The 23,032-nt window shown below is 42.5% G+C and overlaps 1 protein-coding gene across 6 annotated transcripts in view; it reads left to right on the top strand.

Moving 5' to 3' along the window:
* The window catches only part of DVL1 (dishevelled segment polarity protein 1), a 226,872-nt gene that overhangs the window by 166,032 nt on the left and 37,808 nt on the right, over positions 1-23,032 (top strand). For all 6 annotated transcript variants that reach the window (XM_040325863.1, XM_040325864.1, XM_040325861.1 and 3 more), the window contains 4 exons: positions 8,662-8,755; positions 11,134-11,203; positions 13,670-13,809; positions 20,991-21,067. In XM_040325863.1, the coding sequence (XP_040181797.1) occupies positions 8,662-8,755; positions 11,134-11,203; positions 13,670-13,809; positions 20,991-21,067 (381 nt within the window). The remainder of the gene's footprint in view (positions 1-8,661; positions 8,756-11,133; positions 11,204-13,669; positions 13,810-20,990; positions 21,068-23,032) is intronic.

The raw sequence follows: 23,032 nt of genomic DNA, 5'->3' as shown, positions 1-23,032 counted from the left end.
TTGTCGAGGGGAATCGGGTAGATTTTTTAAAACGAATCAGTACTTACCGTTTTAGAGAGCGATCTTCTCCGCCGCTTCCGGGTATGGGCTGCTGGACTGGGCGTTCCTATTTGATTGACAGTCTTCCGGCAGGCTTCCGACGGTCGCATCTATCGCGTCACGATTTTCCGAAAGTAGCCGAACGTCGGTGCGCAGGCGCCGTATAGAGCCGCACTGACGTTCGGCTTCTTTCGGCTACTTGTGACGCGATGTATGCGACCGTCGGAAGCCTGTGGGAAGACTGTCAATCAAATAGGAGCGCCCAGTCCCGAAGACAATACCCGGAAGCGGCGGAGAAGATCGCTCTCTACAACGGTAAGTACGGCTTCGTTTTTAAAAAAACTACCCGATTCCCCTTGACAAAATGATCATGAATCTAATGTTAAAAATAGTTTTTCGGGTGAACTCCTACTTTAAAGTGTATTATTTCCAAAACAATTGCATTCAAAAGTCCACTGCACAAAAAATACAGTTTGACATAAAATATTGCAACAACCACCATTTTATTCTCTAGGGTCTCTGCTCAATATTATATATATATATATATATATATATATATATATATATATATATATATATATATATATATATATATATATACTGTATATATATATATATATATATATATATATATATATCTATATAATATAAATAAAACAATGTTTGGGGGTTCTAAGTAATTTTCTAGCAAAAAATACTGGGCCAGATTCATGTAGATCAGCGGATCTTTAGATCCGCTCGATCTACGTGTTTTACGATCCGCCGGTGCAATTTAGCGAGGCTAGTGCAGTATTCACAAAGCACTTACCTCGAAAATTGCACCGTCGGATCGTAACTCCCCCGGCGGAATGCAAATTCCGCGGCTAGGGGGAGTGTACAATTTAAATCAGGCGCGTTCCCGCGCCGATTTAACTGCGCATGCGCCGCCGGCGAAATTTCCCAGTGCGCATGCTCCAAATGACGTCGCTAGGACGTCATTGTTTGCGGCGGCTACGTCAATTGCGGCCATCCGTATTCCCGATCGACTTACGCAAACAACGTAAAAATTTGAATCCCGACGACGGCCATACTTAACATTAGCTACCCCTCATATAGCAGGGGTAGCTATCCGCCGGAAAAAGCCGAACGCAAACAACGTTAAAAAAAAGCGACGGGCGGGCGTACGGACTTGAATCGGCGGTTCTCCTTATTTGCATATCCGACGCGTAAAAAAAAGCGACACCTAGCGGCCGGCGGAAGATTGCAGCCTAAGATTCGACTGGTGTGAGTCACTTACACCAGTCGAATCTAAGGGAGATCTATGCGGAATCTGATTCTATGAATCAGCCTCATAGATCCGACCGGCTGGACTCAGAGAATGAATCTGCCCCACTGATTTTTAACTTGTAATCAACAAATGTCAGAAAAAAATTTAGGGCCATATTCTCAGTGAAGTTACGATGGAGTAAGTCAGATACTCCATCGTAACTCCCTTTTTTGGCCAGTGTATCTATGCTCCTGATTCTCAGAATCATTTTTGCATAGATACACTTAAGATCCGCCATCTGTAAGTCACTTACACTGGCGGATCTTAAATGCAATGACGCCGGCCGCCGCTAGATGGCATTTACGTGAAGGAGTCATTTGCATATGCAAATGATCCTTCTACGCCGATTCCCGAACGAGTTCGCGTCGCGTAACCGTCGCTAACGTCGTTTGCGTAAGCGGAAACTTACTCCTGCTATATGAGGGGTAAGTTTCCGCAAGTCTCGCGTAGGCCATGTTACGGATGGCGTCGGGTCCCCGTCGTGTTTTTTCGTCGGGTACGTCGTTTACGTAAGTCGATCTTGAATACGACTTTACGTCAATGACGCACACGTCGGCGTCATTGACGTTTTCCGCCGAGAACTGGAGCATGCGCACTGGGCTTTTTGCAGCCCGGCGCATGCCCAGTTCTTTCGCATCGGGGGCGCGCTTCATTTGAATAGAAGACGCCCCCTTGGAGATCCGCCAGGCTACGCCGGGACACTTACACTCCGCTGTCCCAACTTATGGAGCAAGTGTTTGGGGAATACAACACCTGCTCCAGTAAGTTGGGACAGCGGAGTGTAAGTGCCCTAAGCGCAGCAGGCGGATATTTTTAGAGAATATGGCCCTTAGTCTTTAAGACCAGCTCGCGCCCATATATGTTGGCACTTTGAAGGGGGATATCTTTGTTATGGCAGCAGCTAGCTGCCATAACCCAGGTATTCTCTTCAGTGAGCGGTCTGGTTTAAGATAAAAGTGGTCTCTTTGGCAGATTCGCCGAAAGACCACTTTTATCGGCGGGAGAGGGCCCCCCTCCCACCGCTCTCTGTCGTTTACCGGAGTCGTCGGCAGCAGCGGAGGCAATCGGATCCTCTTCTGTGCTTGGTATTCTAGACGAGTGAGAGGGAAGAGGGCCTCCAGCCATCTCCATACCATTTCAGGGCGGAAGGGACGTCAAAACGCCACTTCTGCCTATAGCTCTTAAACGGCCATTTATTTATTTTATTTTTTCAAATGACAACTTTTTTTATTGCATTTTAGTGTAAATATGAGATCCTTGTAATAGGAATAAAAGTGACACAATTTGTAAAAATAAAAGTTAAAATAAATAAGTCAGTGTGCTCGCCCCCCTCCCTTGGGACTACATCGCTGCAGGGAGACGTTGTGTTTCCCTACAGGGATGTAGTTCCAAGGGAGGGGGCGAGCACGCTGACTAACCCCCAGCCAGATGGGGGAAAGCTTACTGAGGAGGAACAGGAAGTGAGAAGTTCAGACAAAGAAAAAAAACATTTAGAAGGGAAATCAAAGGAAAAGGTAAGTGAACCAACAATGCACTAGCTTAAAGGAACCTATTTAGAAAATAAAAAAACGAACCTTTACAACCCCTTTAACCATTTCATTACTGGGCACTTAAACCCCCTTCGTGCCCAGACCAATTTCCAGCTTTCAGCGCTGACGCATTTTGAATGACAATTGCGCGGTCATACAACACTGTACCCAAATTATATTTCATTTTTTTCCCCACAAATAGAGCTTTCTTTTGGTGGTATTTGATCATCTCTGCGATTTTTATTTTTTGCGCTATAAACAAAAAAAAAAAAAAGAAAATTTAGGAAAAAAACACAATATTTTTTACTTTTTGTTATAATAATATCCCAATTTTTTTTTTTAAAAACTATTTTTTTCCTCGGTTTAGGCCGATACGTATTCTTCTACATATTTTTGTTAAAAAAAATCGCAATAAGCGTATATTGATTGGTTTGCGCAAAAGTTGTAGCGCCTTCAAAATAGGGGATAGATTTATGATTTATTTTTTTACTAGTAATGGCGGCAATCTGCGATTTTTTTTTTTGTCAGGCCTGCGATATTGCGGCGGGCACTTCGGACACTTTTGACACAATTTTGGGACCATTCACATTTATAGAGCGATCAGTGCTATAAAAATGCACTAATTACTGTATAAATGTGAATGGCAGGGAAGGGGTTAACACTAGGGGGTGAGGAAGGGGTTAAATGTATTCCCTGGGTGTGTTCTAACTGTGTGTGGAGGGGGACTGACTGGGGGAGGTGACCGATGCTGTGTCCCTATGTACAAGGGACACAGCATGGGTCTCCTCTCTCCCTGACAGGACGTGGAGCTCTGTGTTTACACACAGAGCTCCACGTCCCTGCTCAGTCACCGCCGATCACGGGTACCTGGTGGACATCGCGGCCACCAGGCACGCGCATCGGCATCTCAGCGATGCCCCGGGCACAGTGTTTCCCTGCTGCGCGCCCCCAGCGCCCCCGCCGCGCTGTGGACGTCTTTCGTCTATAGCGCGGCTCTCTAGTGGTTAAGCTTTGACAATAAAACCTGGAAGCTGTTTCTATGCAGAGCTGCACCAGATTTTGCACTCCACATGTCTAAACCTCTGGTCCTTCTACTTTTAAATAGGTCTAATATCATAGGGTAAAATTACCTTGTCTACATTTACAGCTTGCAATCAGTTTCTAAATGAAGCGCACAACCATCATCCATGAAGGAGTGTTATCAACCAAAATTTGTTTTAAGTATGACATTAAATGCCTGTCTTTCACCAGTATGTAGGTGGTTTTCAGGGGGAAAAAATAAATGGCTGCTAGCAATGTGAAATAGCTGTCATCCTAAAAGCATATTAATTACCACAGGAATTTTACAGTGTTACATGGACATGCAGGTCTGAAGATGAAAGGATTCAAACACATTTTCTTACAGCAAAATACATTTCCCAGTGCCCGATGCAAGGGACAGAGTGACTGCTGTAAGGATACTGTCGGTGTTTCGTCAGATTAAGCGACCCGTCAGATTTTGTAATGGAAGTGATGTTCCGACACCGCCATCTTGGTACACCCTGCACTCCTCCATAGTAAGGATACATTGAGAAGGTGGCAAGCGGACATCTTGTTACACCCACCGGAGTCTTGATTTCACCCTTATTTTTAACAGTAAACTCAGCTTATATAGTGAAATTCAGTATTTTTAAATCCATAAGACTATTTTGATGTTGATTTTTCAAAGCAGTGGTGTTCTGTCTTATTAGCAAACATGTGAAATCAGTAACCTTGTTAAAGTCAGACGGATTTTTAAATACTGTATTTCACTTTGTAAGCTGAGTTTACTGTGAAATGCAAGACTCCGGTGGGTGTAACAAGATGACCGCTTGCCCCCTTCTCACTGTATCCTTGCTGTGGACGAGTGTGGGGTGTAGCAAGATGGCTGTGATGGAACGTCACTTCCGTAAAAAAATCTGACGGGTCGCCTAATCTGACAAAACACCTCCAAGGGGACAGGAAGTCTGTTCTGTCACTTACCTGAATCAAGGGGTGTCACTTTTAAACATAGCTAAACCCAAGAACAAAAGTGTAATATATTGCAGCTTATCAGTTCACCGGCCGAAGTGGTGGTTACAGGAGTTTTCTTTTTTCAGGCTAAGTGCATTTTCTGCTTGTACAGAAAACTGGTGATTGGGAAAGGAAGTCAAGAATCTTTGTAATTTCTCATGTACTGAACTAAAATCTCAAACAATGTTATCAGCTTTCTAATCTGTCTGCTATAAAGTACACAGCACCTCCCTCTTTGATGTGAAGATTAGGAGAAGGGGAGGTACTTGTAGCGCAAGTCATGGGAGGGGCATCAGGTAACAATTCTACCTCCCATAGAAACAATATTGTGAGATAAGCTAGGTATTCATGTACCAAAAATCGGGCAGTTCAGTAGGAACCGGATGACTTTCGGTATGTGAGTACTGCAGTCTGTTCAACAGAAGCAAGTGTAAAGACTGGCTTTTGTTGAACAGTCTCGCAGAAAAACCATTGGCTGCAGTAATGATCTGTGTATTCTGGCCCCAGGGGGCTGTCTGGTGCCCAGAGTGTCTTCACAAAGAAAGAAGCTAGAACAATCAGAGGGAGTAAGCAAACACTGAACACCTTGTAATTTTCATCCGGCCTCCAATGCTGGGGGAATGTGGGTTTATTGTTACAGCCATCCGCTGGGGGGGGGGGGGGGGGGGTGCACATTACTGCCATGCATCACTAATGAAGAGGGTTTTTTTACAGCTATTTACACCAGTGTTGGGGGGTTTGATCATAGCTCCCAACTGTCCCTGATTTAGAGGGACACTTTTATCTATCAAAAAGTGTTTCCCAGTGCTAAACCTTTCATCTGATCTCTAAATTGATGCATTTGTAAATTCCAAAAGCCAAAGTAAAAAAAAAATAGTAGTGGTAAAAAAAGCACTTGTGTGTTTAACCAATCTTGTTTTTTTTGTACAATTCTCCTTTAAGGGGGCGCGGAAAGGGGTGTGTCCTATGCCTGCATACTTTTGCTGATAGGTGTCCCTCATTCCCATCTCAAAAAGTTGGGAGGTATGGGTTTGATTGCTACCAATGGCATCAATGCTGTGGGTTACTATTACTGTCACTGACATTAAAGTGTAGGTTCACCCGAAAAGTTAATTTTTAACATTAGATTGATGCTCATTTTGTCAAGGGGAATCGGGTAGTTTTTTTAAAATCGAAGCAGTACTTACCGTTTTAGAGATCGATCTTCTCCGCCGCTTCCGGGTATGGGCTGCGGGACTGGGCGTTACTATTTGATTGACAGGCTTCCGACGGTCGCATACATCGCGTCACGATTTTCCGAAAGTAGCCGAACGTCGGTGCGCAGTCGCCGTATAGAGCCGTACCGAAGTTCGGCTTCTTTCGGCTACTCGTGACGCGATGTATGCGACCGTCGGAAGCCTGTCAATCAAATAGGAACGCCCAGTCCTGAAGACCATACCCGGAAGCGGCGGAGAAGATCGCTCTCTAAAACGGTAAGTACGGCTTCGATTTTAAAAAAACTACCCGATTTCCCTTGACAAAATGAGCATCAATCTAATGTTAAAAAAAAAATTTCGGGTGAACTCCCGCTTTAATGTTGGGGCTTTTTTTGCACCCATACTACAAGCCATATTCTGTAAAGCAACACCCACCTCCAGGTGTTTGGAGGGCTACCTTTTTCTTCTTGATACTTTCAAAACACATCTCTTAACTTTTACAAATGCTGACATCTAAGCAGTAGATTGACTTTCTGCATGTCAGGCGGATTGAGATGTTAGGTTCAGTGTCTTCATAATGTGCATAACTGGGGTCTTTATCCAAAGATAAGGAGAAAAAAAGAGACAGAGGCCACGGAAGAGTTCCTTGTGTAGAAATTTGACAGATAATTGGATGAAATACACGATGAGAAGGTAAATTGCAATGGTGTACTCAAATCCTAATGGGGAATCAAACAACCTGGAGTGCAAAGCCTGCAGGGAATATTACTATCCCTGCACAGAGTAAGGTCACTCTCGATGCTTGTTGGTGTGATCTGGACGATCCTACGCTCTGCGGTCTCTGGATTTCGGTGTGTTCACCGTTGTGGTAGCTTAGCTCTGAAGAAGGGGGTGCGCCCCCGAAACACGTCGGCTTTATACCCCTTGATGCGATATGGCCTATATATGTCTGCACTGCTCAACATTGTGTGGTTTTATTGCTCATTGTTAGTTTCCACTTTGCAAGTACCCACTTTTTATTGATTTTATTATTAAATAAATGTTTTTTGGTAATGCGCTAGGTGCGTACGTCTTCCATTTTGTTTAAGAAGGTTATGAGCCCCAAAAAAATGGGAAAGTGGTGTCAGCAGAGGTGCCCGAATGTAAAGTAGAAGCTGAGAAATGGATTCTTCATTGGTTCAATATTTATTGCTCACAGAATAGTATAAAACACTGACAACGCGTTTTATGGCACCACACTGGCCACTTCCTCAGGATGGTGCACAAAAGACTCTAAACAGCTGTGATCTATCTCTCGTGCTGTTAGTGGAGCACACTCTTATTCTGTGAGCAATAAATATCGAATTGATTAAGAATCCATTTCTCAGCATATTCTTCGCATTCGGGCGCCTCTGCTGACACCACTTTCCCATCTTTTGGGGCTCAGGAACCTATTACTGCCTTCATAAAGTAACAATACTTACAGCTACTGCTGACCTCCTTCCACATGCTATTTCTGCTCCCATCCCCAGCATTTAATTTCCTGGTTATTACAGAAAACTATTTTGATCTTTTGGGTTTTTAAAAAAAATAAAAAATGATCTGCTACACACGCCACTGGAAAGCTCTATCAGGTTTTTACTACTGAGTCCCCTAACTTCCCTTACTCGGTGACAAGGTGTCGGATGGACAAGAAGCCATCAGATATTGTAAAAGTCCTGGTGAGCCCCATGTCTCTCATTTCTGTCCTGAATAAAATCTGAAAAAATCACCCCCAAAAAAGTCATGCTTCAAGAGCCAGTGATGACTACTTTCTTTGCCATACCCATAAGATAGGTCCTCCTGAATCCTGGTCCTGGTCTAAAGCCTCGTACACGCGCACGGTTTACTCGGCAAGAACCAGCAAGAAAACTGCTGGCAGAGCTTTCTTGCCGAGTAAACCGAGCGTGTGTACGAGGCTTTCAGGTTTCTCGTCAAGAAAACTGCCTAAAATCTCGACGAGAAAAATAAAGAACCTGCTCTCTATTTCTTCGTCGTGATTCTCGGCAGTGTTTTTTCTGCAGAGAAACCTGAGAGTGTCTATACTTACCTGTCGCCGTGGAAACCCGCGCATGCTCAAAATGACTTTGACGCATGCACGGTAGCTTCCTAGGCATAGGTAAGGTGCAGCAAGATGGCGGCGACGGCATTGAATGTGACAAGCGCATGCTCGTCGTACGCGATGACGTCACCACGTTCCTGCCTTCCAGAAGAACGGCGGTTCTTTTGAAAGGAGTGTCTGTACACTCGGGCGGTAAGAGATTCTTGCCAAGAATCCCGTCAGGAAAAACAACGTTTTTTTTCTGACGAGATTCTGGCCCGTGTGCACAGGGCTTTAATCCTACCTGACTTTATGAATGTCTGTGTATTGGTTTTCTGTGCCAAAAGCCTGACACTGTTAACACCCAGCATGGGTTTTTCAACTCAAGGAACAGCTAATGTTTTACAGATGATATTCTGTTTTTCTACCACCTTGGAAATACGTTTCTCATATAAGTGTCTTTTTCAGGATAAAATGTAACCATCTTCCTTTATTGCACAGGTTAAGTAGTTCTACAGAACAAAGCACATCCTCACGTCTTATCCGCAAGCACAAACGGAGGCGACGGAAGCAGAAAATGCGTCAGATTGATAGGGTAAGTAATGGAATGTTTTCCCTGGCTGATCACTCGTAGAAAGTTGATATTTTGTTGTCTATAGCAACCTCACATTCGTACAATCTATGGGTTGATAATAAACCTTGTGCACCTTGTATGCCTTAATACCAAAATGTATTTGAATCCTCTGTTCCTAAGATTTTACAAAGGTTTAGTAAGATTTTAGCCATTTAAAAATATGCCACAGTGTAGAGATATTTTCAAAGTAGCGATTACTTGATTCCTCATTACTTCACTTATTTTCTGACATTAAAAGTTAATTACAAGTTTGCACACTTGTCAATCAGGGGAGGAGTTTTGTTTTCGTTCAACCAGCGGGTTGATCGAAAAAAAAAACCTCACAGCTGCTGCATCAACGCAAGCAATTATGATGCAGTAAATTCACCCTCTGTGTCTTTGTATTCTGATAGTGGGGACTAGCCCCTTACCCTCCCAATGGCTGCAGCGCTGATCGAATGCTGGTTTCCCAGCATGACTGTTTGACAGAAGTCGGTCGTTAGATTTTTGGGACATGTATACCAAGCTTTACACGGATTGAGTCACATACTTACAGTTAGGTCCATATATATTTGGACACAGGCACAATTTTCACACTTTTGGCTCTGTATGCCACCAGAATAAATTGTAAATGAAACCATACAAATTAATTTGAAGTGCTGACTTTCAGCTTTAATTTAAGGGGTTGAACCTAAATATCAAGTACAAATTTTTAGGAACCACAACCAATTTTATACACAGACTCCCCCACCCCTCCCATTTTCTGGCGCTCAAATGTAATTGGACAAATGAATATAATCATAAATAAAATGTTCATTTTTTATATTTTGTTGAGAATCCTTTTCTGTCAATGACTGCATGAAGTCTGGAACCCATGGACATTTCCAAAGATGGGGTTTCTTCCTTTCTGATGCTTTGCCAGGCTCTACCACTTCTGTAGTACTTTGTGGGTGTTTCTGCCTTTAGTTTTGCATTCAGTAAGTGAAATGCATGCTCTATTGGGTTGTAATCAGGTGATTGACTCGGCCATTGCAGAATATTCCACTTATTTTCCTTCAAAAGCTCCTGGGTTGCTCATTGTCCATCTGTACTGTGAAGCGCCGTCCAATCAACTTTGCTGCATTTGGCTGAATCTGGGCTGACAGTATATCTCTAAACACAGCAGAATTCACCCGGCTTCTTCTGTCATCTGTCACATCATCAATAAACACCAATGACCCAGTGCCACTGGAAGCCATGCATGCCCATGCCATCACACTGCCTCCACCAGATGACGTTGTGTGCTTTGGATCATGAGCAGTTCCAAGCCTTCTCCACACTTTTTTCTTCCCATCATTCTGGTACAGATTAGTCTTGGTTGTATCCGTCAAAAGAATACTTTTCCAGAACTGGTCTGGCTTTTTTAGATGTTTTTTGTCAAAGTCTAATCTGGCTTTTCTATTCTTCAAGCTTATGAATGGTTTGCACCTTGTGGTGAACCCTCTTTATTTTCTCTCATGAAGTCTTCTCTTGATTGTAGACTTTGAAAATGACACGCCCACCTCCTGGAGAGTGTTCTTCACTTGTCTGGATGTTGTGAATGAGTTTTTCTTTACCATAGAGAGGATACTGCGATCAACCACCACTGTTATCTTCCATGGACGTCCAGACCTTTTTATGTTCCTGAGCTTACCAGTGCGTTCTTCTTTCCTCAGAATGTACCAAACTGTTGATTTGGCCACTCCCAATGTTGCTGCCATCTCTCTAATGTATTTGTTTCATTTTTGAAGCCTTACAATGGCCTGTTTCACATACATGGACAGCTCATTTGAACGCATGATGTAGTTTCCCAGCAATAGATTCCAAATGCAAATACCATACTTGGAATGAACTCCAGAACTTTTACCTGCTTAATTGATGAAGAAATAATGGAGTAGCCCACACCTGGCCATGAAACAGCTTTTGATTCAATTGTCCAATTACTTTTGGTCCCTTGAAAAAGGGGGGTGGCTATTCTTAAGAGCTGCAATTCCTAAACCTTTGCTCCGATTTGGATGTACATACCCTCAAATTAAACCTGAGAGTGTGCACTTTCAGCCCATATCAATTATATAACTATAGCTTGAATATGTTTTGGTAAATAACTGAAAAAAATGAAAATGGTGCCTGTGTTCAAATATATATGGACCTAACTATACATTCAGCTCTTTGATTTTCCTTTCTTTAGCAGAAAATCCAGGTCTGAGTAACCTTTCCTGTATTTATTGTTCTGTTATGTAATATGTAATGTAGGCAAAATTGTACCAGTGATGTTAATGTACCTAGTATATGAAATGTACATGGTAATATGAATTTATGATAGCCTTCTATGTCCTTTACAGTCTTCATCCTTCAGCAGCATTACAGACTCAACCATGTCACTAAACATCATCACAGTTACGCTAAACATGGGTAAGTACCAGAACTGCTGTGTCACCACCCTAGTGGTTACAAAGATGCATAATCAGGTTGAAAAAAGACACAAGTCCATCTAGTTCAACCATAAAAATAAATAAATAAATAAAAATAATATCAAACAATCCCATATACACAATCCTATACCCACAGTTGATCCAGAGGAAGGTGAAACACCCCAGCAAAGCATGATCCAATTTGCTACAGCAGTGGAAAAAAATTCTTCCTGACCCTCAAGAGGCAATTGGATTTTCCCTGGATAAACTTAGAGATGAATTCGAGATGAAGGGCCAGATTCACGTAGCTCAGCGGATCTATAGATCCGCTCGATCTACGTGAATTAAGATCCGCTCCCGCAAGTTTAGGAGGCAAGTGGCTAATTCACAAACCACTTACCTCCAAACTTGCGACGGCGGATCCTAAATCCCCCGGCGGAATTCAAATTCCGCGGCTAGGGGAGTGTACTATTTAAATCAGGCGCGTTCCCGCTCCGATTTAAATGCGCATGCGCCGTCCGCGAAATTTCCCGGCGTGCATTGCTCCCACTGACGTCGCTAGGACGTCAGTGGTTTCGACGCTTACGTAAACGACGTCCGTCCGTATTCGAGAACGACTTACGCAAACGACGTTAAAAAAATCAAATTCGATGCGGGAACGCCGGCTATACTTAACATTGGCTGCGCCTGATAAAAGAAGGGGTAAGTATACGACGGGTACGCTGCTACGGAAACGTCGTAAGAAGACTGCGTCGGGTCCGCGTACGTTCGTGAATTTGCGTATCTCGCTGATTTACATATTATTTATCGTGAATCAGCGGGAACGCCCCCGGCGCCATTTTTAAATTGAAAAAAAGATCCGACAGTGTAACACAGTGTAACACTGTCAGATCTTAGTCCTATCTATGCGTATCTGATTCTATAAATCAGGCGCATAGATAGGACCAGTGTAAGTCAGAGATACGATGGTGTATCTGTAGATACACCGTCGTATCTCTTTGTGAATCTGGCCCGAAATCTCTTTTCCTCTAGGCGTAAAGAATGCCACCTTGTCCTCTCTGTTGACCGTAAAGTGAATAACTCAACACCAAGTTCACTATATGGACCCCTTATATATTTATACATGTTGATCATATCCCCCCTTAATCTCCTCTTCTTAAGAGAGAATAAATTCAGTTCTTCTAATCTTTCCTCATAGCTGAGCTCCTCCATGCCTCTTATCAGTTTGGTTGCCCTTCTCTGCACTTTCTCCAGTTCCCGATACCCTTTTTGAGAACTGGTGCCCAAAACTGAACTGCATATTCCAGATGAGGTCTTACTAATGATTTGTACAGGGGCAAAATGATATCGCTCTCTGGGGAGTCCATACCTCTCTTAACACAAGAAAGAACTTTGCTTGCTTTGGAAACCTGAGCTTGGCATTGCATGTTATTATTGAGCTTACGATCTACCAAAACCCCCAGATTCTTCTCCACTATGGATTCTTCAGTTGTACTCCCCCTAGTATGTATGATGCATGCATATTATTAGCCCCCAAGTGCATAACTTTACATTTATCAACATTAACCCTCATCTGCCACATAGTCGCCCAATTAGACAGTGCATTGAGGTCGGCTTGTAAATTAGAGTGGTGAAGGTCCATTTATGCCAATGTGGATAAGAAGAATGTCAGAACTAAATAACATTACATAATAAAGAAGAACTATACTCAGCTTCACTCCAGCAGTGTGGTGTCTAGGAGCTCCCTGCTGGCCGCTGACCTCTTTGGCTGGTCTTATCCGAGTTTCGATATTTGGCTGTTTTGATTGGCTGGACCAGTTGACATCACAGGCATGCATATGAGACATTTAATGGTTACACAACCTATCACATTAGTATATAATCCTTTTATATGGACTATAAACTGAAGGACTTATGAATAAATGGTTGTGGAACGAATCATCTGAGTTTCCATTATTTTTATGGGGAAATTTGCTTTGATATACGAGTGCTTTGGATTACAAGCATGTTTCTGGAATCAATTATGCTCGCAATCCAAGGTTTTACTGTATCTGCATTTGAGACCCCTGTCCAATGTAGAAAAAGGCATGAACTAATGGGAAAGAGTGCCAGATCAAAGGATAAACCAGTCCAAATTAATTTATTCGTTTATACTAAAAACATCCAACTTAATCAGGGCTTCAGCTTAGATAAGTACCCTGAATGGACTCAAAATAGAGCTTTCCTGTGTGATTCTGTGTAGAGAAGCCAATTGTTGGCACAGGAGAGCAGCTGGGTACTTAATACAGCAGCCAAACAGTTTTCACTTACTGTAGATAGAGGAAAGATAAAATGTGATTGGCTGCTATGAGTTATTGCATTTAACATATTTTTCGCTAATAAATAAAAATATATATTTGATGCTAAAAGCAGCTGTCCTGGCCATTGGTTTATATTTTTGGTGTTTTCTTTGTGTTTCCTCTACCAGAGAAGTACAACTTTCTAGGTATCAGTATTGTGGGTCAGAGCAATGACCGTGGAGATGGGGGAATATACATTGGATCTATAATGAAGGGTGGAGCTGTGGCTGCAGATGGCAGGATTGAGCCCGGCGATATGCTTCTACAGGTATAGTATGTAACAGTGTTTTTGGTTCTCTGAAGAATTTATTTTTATCATGTTAAACTCTATACAAAGAGCTAAAAAATACATCTGAAATGCATATATGGGAACTGTCTTACATGCCACCATATTTGTAATGTAAAGCCATAGTGTTCTAGTCCCACCGGAGGAGCCTCTATTGCATAAATCAGTTCAGCCTGGTCGCCTCCTAGTCTGTGGTTAGACAATGGGGATGACCAGAACACCAAAGAGTTCATCCCTCTGCCCCCCCCCCCCCCTCCTGTAAGTATGTTCAGAAAGGGGGACAAGTATTTTGTAAAAAGACGCCTTATTGGCACAGAGTTATGCCCCTCCCTCTTACTTTGTGCCATTAATTGTTTTTTGGGGAAAAAAGTGCAAAAAAATGTCAGGATGTGATTAAAAATTAGCAAAGAGCGATGCTCATGAAGGCGCATAAGTGACTTTGCTGCTTTTATTGCACGTAGGACAACTTATTAAAATAAATGGGCTGTACTCATAGGGTTGCACACAGGGTGTGCCAGGTGTTCCTGGGCACATCCTAAGCACCTGGTGTGGTGCAGCTTCCCACTGTTATTTCACCAAAGCCCCCTAATGGGCCTCCTAAAAAATGTGTAAAAAGAAATAAAAAAAAAAAAGTAAAAAATAATAAAAACTACTGACACCAATCGCTGCCCTACTGACTGTCATGGATCGGATGGGAGACTGATTTGATGAGGTCGGCCTCTCTTATATCTCCTGTCCTGGCTCCGCTGAAGGTGAAACAGAGGAAGCCGAAGGACAAGAGGGACACGAGTGCCTGGAGCCAAGGGTCCCTAGGGAACAGCTTGGCAGGGTTCAGCGGCCTGGAACAGACTGTAATGAGCTTAGCAGGAACAGGTAACAGCCAGGCAGGTAACTGAGGGTTAACAGCAACCAGGAACGTAGACAGGAGCGAGGTCTTAGGGATAGCCAGGTTCGTCAGCAAGCGGGCAGTGAGGTACCGAATCATAGACAGAGCCAAAGTCAGGAACGGAGTCGGGTCAGGGATGGACATAAGTACAGGAACAGGACACAGAGCCAAGGTCAAGAGCAAGCCGGGTCAAACACTAGGAAAACACACAGGATCAGAGCAAGGTTCAGGAACACAGCTGAAGATCAGTCAGCAAGGCATAAGAGCCCAGACTCCCTTTAAATAGGCTGTCTGGCGCCAAACTGAATTAGGCTCGTACGTGTGCGCGTGTGCCCGTATCTGTGCGCATGCGTGCCCGCAATTGCGAGCTCTGGCGCGCATGTGCGAGCCTGTGAGCCATTCTATGGCAAAGGCTATGCGCTTGCGCACGTCTATGTGCAAAGCGTCTTACAGGAGTTCCCTGACACTGACACTGTCTACTGCTTACTGACACCGTCAGTATATGTACACATGCACACACACATATGTGTTTGAGCTTTGAGGTGCAAATCCTAATGCAATAGGCTGCACACAACCTTTGGCTGTACTATACGCATACTATGACACCGTGCAAAAAACCCTCATGTGTGATGCCTGCGGTCACCTGCCCTTGTATGAATGCAGCCTTTAGCCTGGTCATGTAAGGCATAGGGTCGTTGCCTTTGGTGACTTCCTCTTACCAAGAAATCCAATCCGAACATACTAGTTTTAGGATGTAACTACACATCTGGTGCAATTACACTTATGGTGTTTTGCCCTCCCTCCCTGACAGTCCTAAATTACCCATACACTTCCAGATTTCCTTTTTTTCAGCCTGCAGTATCGATTAATTCCCCCATCCATTCTAAAGCCTCGTACACACGACCGAGGAACTCGACGGGCGAAACACATCGTTTTCCTCGTCGAGTTCCTTGTTAGGCTGTCGGAACTCGACAAGGCAAGTTTCTCCATTCCCGTCAAGGAAATAGAGAACTTGCTCTCTTTTTGGCTCGTCGAGTTTCTCGACAGTTTCCTCGACGAAAATGTACACACGACCGGTTTCCTCGGCAAAAAAATATCTCCCAGCAAGTTTCTTGCTGTTTTTTGCAGAGAAACTCGGTCGTGTGTACGAGGCCTAAAAAGTGTGGCTGAAGGAATCTCCCTGCATGCTATTGTATTCAGGCACCCACAGCACCCGCGGCTCTCTGAATACTGGAACAGTGATTGGTTCTCATTTGATGTCTTTGGCCAACAATTTTCACCCAGCTTCTTGTATTTTCTTTCTACTTTAGTGGAACTGGGTGATGCCCTCACTGCTATTAGTGGACACAAACATAACCGAGAACCTGTGTGAATTACCCTTTTTTTTACATAAAAAAATTATCTTCACAGTAAAAAGGGGACACACGGGGGGGGGGGGGGGGGTCAGAAGCAGGCATAACAGGGAGGGGAATCCGTGTCGGGGAAGCAATTACAGGAAAGATGCCCTGTGTCTGTGTCTCTCTCTGCAGCAGCTAAAATCCTTCTGTAACTGCCCCCCCTGCCAAACCACACTAATTCCCCCTGCTGTTTGGGCCCCCTTGTGTGCCCGAGCCCCCTACAGGAGGACTGGTGGTCCCCCTCCTATCAGCAGCCCTGCTCGCATGTCCCTGATCATTCAGTCCTATGAGAATTTTTATTTCACCAGAGCCCAGAGAACATCAAACTGAATGGAGAGTGCAGGGCCACCTTTGACAGGTAAATCAGCTCCCATATATGTATTAAACCTTGGTATTTAGCTGCTTGCATAGTTCTGCTTTAAGCCATAACCATCAGCACTGTTTAAACCATAGAAATTGATTTATAACAAAACATGCACTTTAAGATGGAGCTTGGAATGTGAGAGGTTCAAGTCGTGGTCCTGAGGAGCCTAGGCACATAAATTGTAACAGAAAAGATAAAGGAAAAATAAAACAGTATGCAGGAAACAGATTGAAGCTTATGATTGGTTGCTGTGAGTTACTGTAACCCCCCTGGATATGCACTGTATTATTCAGAGTGCGTCTTATAGCATTACACCATCCTGGAAGAGAAAAGTGCCGTATCGCTACCCAAACAGCAGCTGACATGCGGCTGATTATCACACAGCCTCAGGAGTCATTTACAAGATTACTTGTGTTTCTTTGACTTTGCCGAGAATACACAGGGGATGGTTTAATGCCATCACAGGCTCATGTCAGCTGCCTTTGATATTACTAAGCTTCATATATACTGGGAATTGTTTCCCCTTTCTCCAACCTCCCTATTTACAAGGAGAATGCAGGATAAAAGTGCTGCATTTTAATATGTCCAGGGAAGGAGTCGTGTACACTGAATATAGATTTTCTTATGTTTTACGTATAATTTTACTTTATAATTTTACAAATAGGAACAAGATAAAAGGTTACAGAATACAAGATGTGGTCATAGAGACAGAATTGTTGTACAGTCTTCATGAATCAATCAGTAGAATACAATATGCTGCTGATAAATACAGTGTGTGTGTATACTCATATATATATATATATATATATATATATATATATATATATAGATATATAGATATATAGATATATAGATATATATCTATATAAAGTGTAATTTCTTCAGTGTTGTCACATAAAAAATGTTATAATAAAATATTTACAAAAATGTGTACTCACTTTTGTGAGATATTGTATAAAATGATATACAAATTATAAAAAATAAAATTATAATAATTTACAGTGTAATATATTTACTAATATATATATATATATATATATATATATATATATATATATATTAGTAAATATAATATACTGTAAATTATTATAATTTTATTTTTTATAATTTGTATATCATTTTATACAATATCTCACAAAAGTGAGTACACATTTTTGTAAATATTTTATTATAACTTTTCATGTGACAACACTGAAGAAATGACACTTTGCTACAATGTAAAGTAGTGAGTGTACAGCTTGTATAACAGTGTAAATTTGCTGTCCCCTCAAAATATCTCAACCCACAGGCATTAACCACTTAAGGACTGGAAGATTTGCCCCCTTAATGTCCAGGCCATTTTTTAGGTTTTGTCGTTTAACTGGCAATTGTGCGGTCGTGCGACGCTGTACGCAAACAACATTTTTTTTTTGTTGGAGCTTTCTTTTGGTGGTATTTGATTTTTGCGCTATAAACAATATAAGCTTGACAATTTTTGAAAAAAAAAATGTGTTTATTTTATTTTTTTGTTTTTTTTTGCGATAATAAATAACGCAATTTTTATTTTATTTTTTAAACACATTTCTTTATCAGTTTATGCCAATATGTATTCTTCAACATATTTTTAGTAAAAATATTGCAATAAGTATATATTGATTGGTTTGCACAAGTTATACTGTCTACAAAATAAAGGATATATTTATGGCATTTTTATTAAAACATTTTTTACTAGTAATGGCTGTGATCAGCGTTTTTTAGCGGGACTGCAACATTATGGTGGACACATTGGACACTTTTTTGGGACCATTGACACTTATACAGCGATCAGAGCTAGAAAAATAGCCACTGATTACTGTATAAATGTTGCTGGTAGGGAAGTGGTTAACACTAGGGGGCAATCAAGGGGTTAAGTGTGCCCTATTGAGGTGTTTCTAACTGAGGGGGCAGTGTACTGACAGAAAGTAGAGAGAGATTGCTGTTCCTGATCAATAGAAACCTTGCACTCCTCCACCTTCCACTTGAGGATGCCCCACAGATGCTCAATAGGGTTTAGGTCTGGAGACATGCTTGGCCAGTCCATCACCTTTACCCCCAGCTTCTTTAGCAAGGCAGGGGTCATCTTGGAGGTGTGTTTGGGGTCGTTATCATGTGTGAATACTGTCCTGCGGCCCAGTCTCTGAAGGGGGGGATCATGCTCTGCTTCAGTATGTTACAGTACATGTTGGCATTCATGGTTCCCACAATACACTGTAGCTATCCAGTGCTAGCAGCACTCATGCAGCCCCAGACCATGACACTCCCACCACCATGCTTGACCGTTGTCTTTGTACTCCTCACCTGGTTGCCGCCACACATGCTTGGCACCATCTGAACCAAATACGTCTATCTTGGTCTCATCAGACCATAGGACATGGTTCCAGTAATCCGAGTGTCTGTGCCATCCATGACTCTCCCTATTGATTGGATGAGACACAGCAGCGGCACCGTTGGCGCCCGCTGCTGTCAATCAAAGTCAGCTAGCCAATCAGGAGAGTGAGGGGGTGGGGTCGGGCCACTGCTTAATGTCTGAATGGACATAGGGAGCTGTGTCTCAGCTCAGGTGCCCCCATAGCAAGCTGCTTGCAGTGAGGGCACTCAACAGGAGGGAGGGGCCAGGAGCACCGAAGAGGGACCCGAGAAGAGGAGGATCAGGGCTGCTCTGTGCAAATCCACTGCACAGACCAGGTAAGTATAACATGTTTAATATTTTAATAGAAAAAAAACGAGACTTTAAAATCACTTTAAGGGAACGTATAATGGTTTTGCTTATATTTTCTTCACTATAACAAAGACTGAAATGAAGAAATATTATTTTTTCTGACCCACAGGGGTACAGGATTTAGAAGCAATTGGGTTATATTGCTACCTACAGAAATAATAACCCAATTGTGTTTGAATCCTGTGTCAAACAATGAGCTTCCAAGGAAAAAACTGTTCTCTACAGACCTCAATATCTCAATCTCCAATTTACACACGGTACTGAATAAGTCAGAGCAATGACTCCTTCCTTTCCCTGTCTGTTAAGAAGGCAGCCTACCAAACTTTAATTAGAGAGAGCGTTTAAAAGCAAAGGAACCCCATAATGCTCAGAGAATCCGTGTCATAGATACACCCCATAATTATTTGTAAACCAAAGGTTCCATATAGAAGAAGAAAGGTAGCTCTAAAACATCAGTTTTAAAACATATACAAAAAAAAAATGATAAAAAAAACATTGCAGTTTGTCTTTTCATGGCCAACTTTTTAAGGTATGTAAGCTGCTATGTGTAAAAGACTCCACAGTCCATTTGCAACAACGATAGTTAAATAACACTCCTAACATTATTTTTTTATTGGAAACTGTAATTAATTCAGGCTAAAGAACGCATCCTATTCTTTAATTTACATAATAAAAAAGGGGTAAGCTATAATTGTACTCATAGGTCAATACATTCCATACTATAACTATGCAAAGATAACCGTTTTAGTTGTTGTATGTTACTTTAACAATACTTGTATATCATTGAAATATTGATGTACTGTATAAGTTTGTGTTTATTACTTATGAGTACACTTATAGCTTAATTTGTTCTTATTGTGTGACCATTGGAATAGATTGTGTGCACTCATTACATTGTGACATATGTGAATTTATTCTGAGAGAGTTTGGCAATTTGGGGACTTTCAGTTTAACTGAATCTGCCTGACAAAGGAGGATTATTCTATACAGTACGTAAAGGGAAATTTATCAAAAATAAGGCAGCCAGAATCTGGAGCCGCTGTGCATGGCCACCAATCAGCTTCTAGCTTTCATTTTCAAAGCTTAACTGAACAAGCTGAAGATGGAAGCTGATTTGTTGCTATGCACAGCCGCTCCAGATTCTGTCTGAGTGTCAATTCCCCCAATTATATTATGTTAGAGAGAAATTGTATGCAACAAGCAAAACTAAAAAGTAAAGAGCTTATACTAACGTTGGATTAGGCTAAGGCCGAGTTTCTCGGCAGACTTCAGCCAGAAACTCGATCGGAGCCGTATTCTGCCGAGAAACCCGGTGGTGTGTACACTTTTGGCCGAGGAAGCCGACGAGGAACTCATCGGGCCAAATAGAGAACAAGTTCTCTATTTCCTCGTTAGTCAATGAGGAAACTTAGCTCGCCGAGATCCTCGGCGGCTTCACAATGAACTCGACGAGCAAAACGATGTGTTTTGCCCGTCGAGTTCCTCGGACGTGTGTACGGGGCCTTAGAAGGATTAGAATCTCTCTTTTCATTGTCTTCATAGGGAGAGTTCCCCTCACTTCCTGTTTGTTTGACATATGTCGGACAAAACAGAGGGGGTTCTAACCCTTTTCTGCTCTATCTATCTATCTATCTATCTATCTATCTATCTATCTATCTATCTATCTATCTATCTATCTATCTTCTGTATTTTTGGACATTCTGCTGACATTTGACCATGCTCATTATTATAAAACATTCTATATCATTAGTGACATTCTGTTTGTTTTTACCCTTCCAGGTAAATGATGTGAACTTCGAGAACATGAGCAACGATGATGCAGTCAGAGTCTTGAGAGAAATTGTATCTAAACCTGGGTAAGTATGTGGTCATTAGGATCCTCAAGTTTTCTATATGTATAGGCTCCATGCCCACTGAAGCTGATAAACTGCAGTTTATTGGCGTTTTGGGCTTTTTTTTTTAAAAGCCCATAAACTGAACTCTGTTAGCCTATGTGCCCATGCACATGGGTGTTTTTTTAGTGTTAATGAGCTTTGGAGATTATTGGCTTTTTTCTGAACGCCCAAAATTTCAGAACACTAACAGAGGGGAAAATCTTCCAATGGGGACCCTAGTTCTGATGACCCTGGTGACACCCTGGGATCCCCTCACTTTGGAGAGATTTTATCTCACTTCCTGTTTTGGTTATGAGACAGGAAATAAAGGAAAAGCTCCCTAAAAACTGATGGGGGTTATAACCCTTCTTTACTCTATCCAAAAGGAAAAAACGTTTTGCCTTTAGTTACACTTTAAGCTTTGGAGGTGTTTTATATGCTAATAAATCTTTCAAAGGTTCGGGTACAATTGTGTATATGTATTTAATAGTGGGGTCTGAACATCAGATTGAGTGGACTGCCCATGCACACGTTAGTTTGAATGGTACCACAGTGCATTAAAGGAACACATCCCTGATGCGTCTGCGTTTCAGCGCACCATGACATATGGTATAGTACTATCATGCATTGTGGTGTGCTGTCAGGGAAAATAATGCAAGTGCATTTCCTGGTCTGGTCTGTCATGGAGCGTTGGTGGCCAATATAAATAAATGCTGGCTTAACACAATCAATGGTAATGTGTGATATAACATTAATACCATGTGCCAAAAAGGAAAGGACTGAATGGGGTCTTGTACTGTGTTCACACTTATGCATTGCAGCAAAATGTGTCTCTAAGGCCGGGTACACACGGACAAACATGTATGGTGAAAGCGGTCCGTCGGACCGTTTTCACCATACATGTCTGCCAGAGGGCTTCTGTACGATGGTTGTACACACCATCGTACAGAAGTCCGCGCGTAAACAATACGCGGGGCGTGTCCGCGGTGTCGCCGCGTCGATGACGCGGTGTCGCCGCGACAATGACGCGGCGACGTGGGCGGCCCGCCTTTAAAATGCTTCCACGCATGCGTCGAAGTCATTCGACGCATGCGAGGGACGGCGGGCGCCTGGACATGTACGGTAGGTCTGTACTGACGACCGTACATGTCCGAGCGGGCTGAATTCCAGCGGACTGTTTTAAAACAAGTCCAGGAATATTTGTCTGCTGGGAAAAGGCCCGGCGGGCAAATGTTTGCTGGAATTCAGCCCGCTCGCGCCCACACACGACCAAACATGTCTGCTGAAACTGGCCTGCGGGCCAGTTTCAGCAGACATGTTTGGTCGTGAGTATGGGGCCTTACAGTGCATTGCCATGAAGCACGGCAAGGCATAAAACTAATTGTGGTGCATTGCATTGTTGTTTTGCATGAGACTCCCCTGCACCTCGGCAGCAAAGCTATATGCATTTGTGCTGTAGTGCAGCGTAGCATACAGATGTAAACCATCTGTGTGTGTTTTATTGCACTCATCATGTTGATACAAATTTCTGCCATGTCCGGTTTTTAGTGTAGCAGCAGCCAATTCAAAATGAATGCAATGAACAGTGATTAAGTGGTTATAATAGAACAACATCTTCGAATTCCTGATACATCTCATCTCACAGCGGGACAATAAGAGACCAACAGGCTAATGCGTTTCGAGGGACTTCCCATTTCCTCAGAGCCAAAAGCACAGTGCATTGCACCAGCACTTATATAACCAAAAAGCTTGGCTACTGTCGGATAGGGGCACCTCCCCCCACATCGTGGGCATGAGTTAACCCATTCATTAACAGACTAAGTATTGTACGGCCAACATGACATTAACCATATAACCAAATGAACCCGCATGTGTTACAAATCTTATATTTACATAGTAACAGCAGTTAAAAACATCACTTAAGATGATATGGGTGGTTGAATGCAA

The sequence above is a fragment of the Rana temporaria genome, chromosome 10, assembly GCF_905171775.1.
Source record: "Rana temporaria chromosome 10, aRanTem1.1, whole genome shotgun sequence".
Lineage (NCBI taxonomy): Eukaryota > Metazoa > Chordata > Amphibia > Anura > Ranidae > Rana > Rana temporaria.
This window is presented reverse-complemented; position numbering and strand designations above follow the sequence as displayed.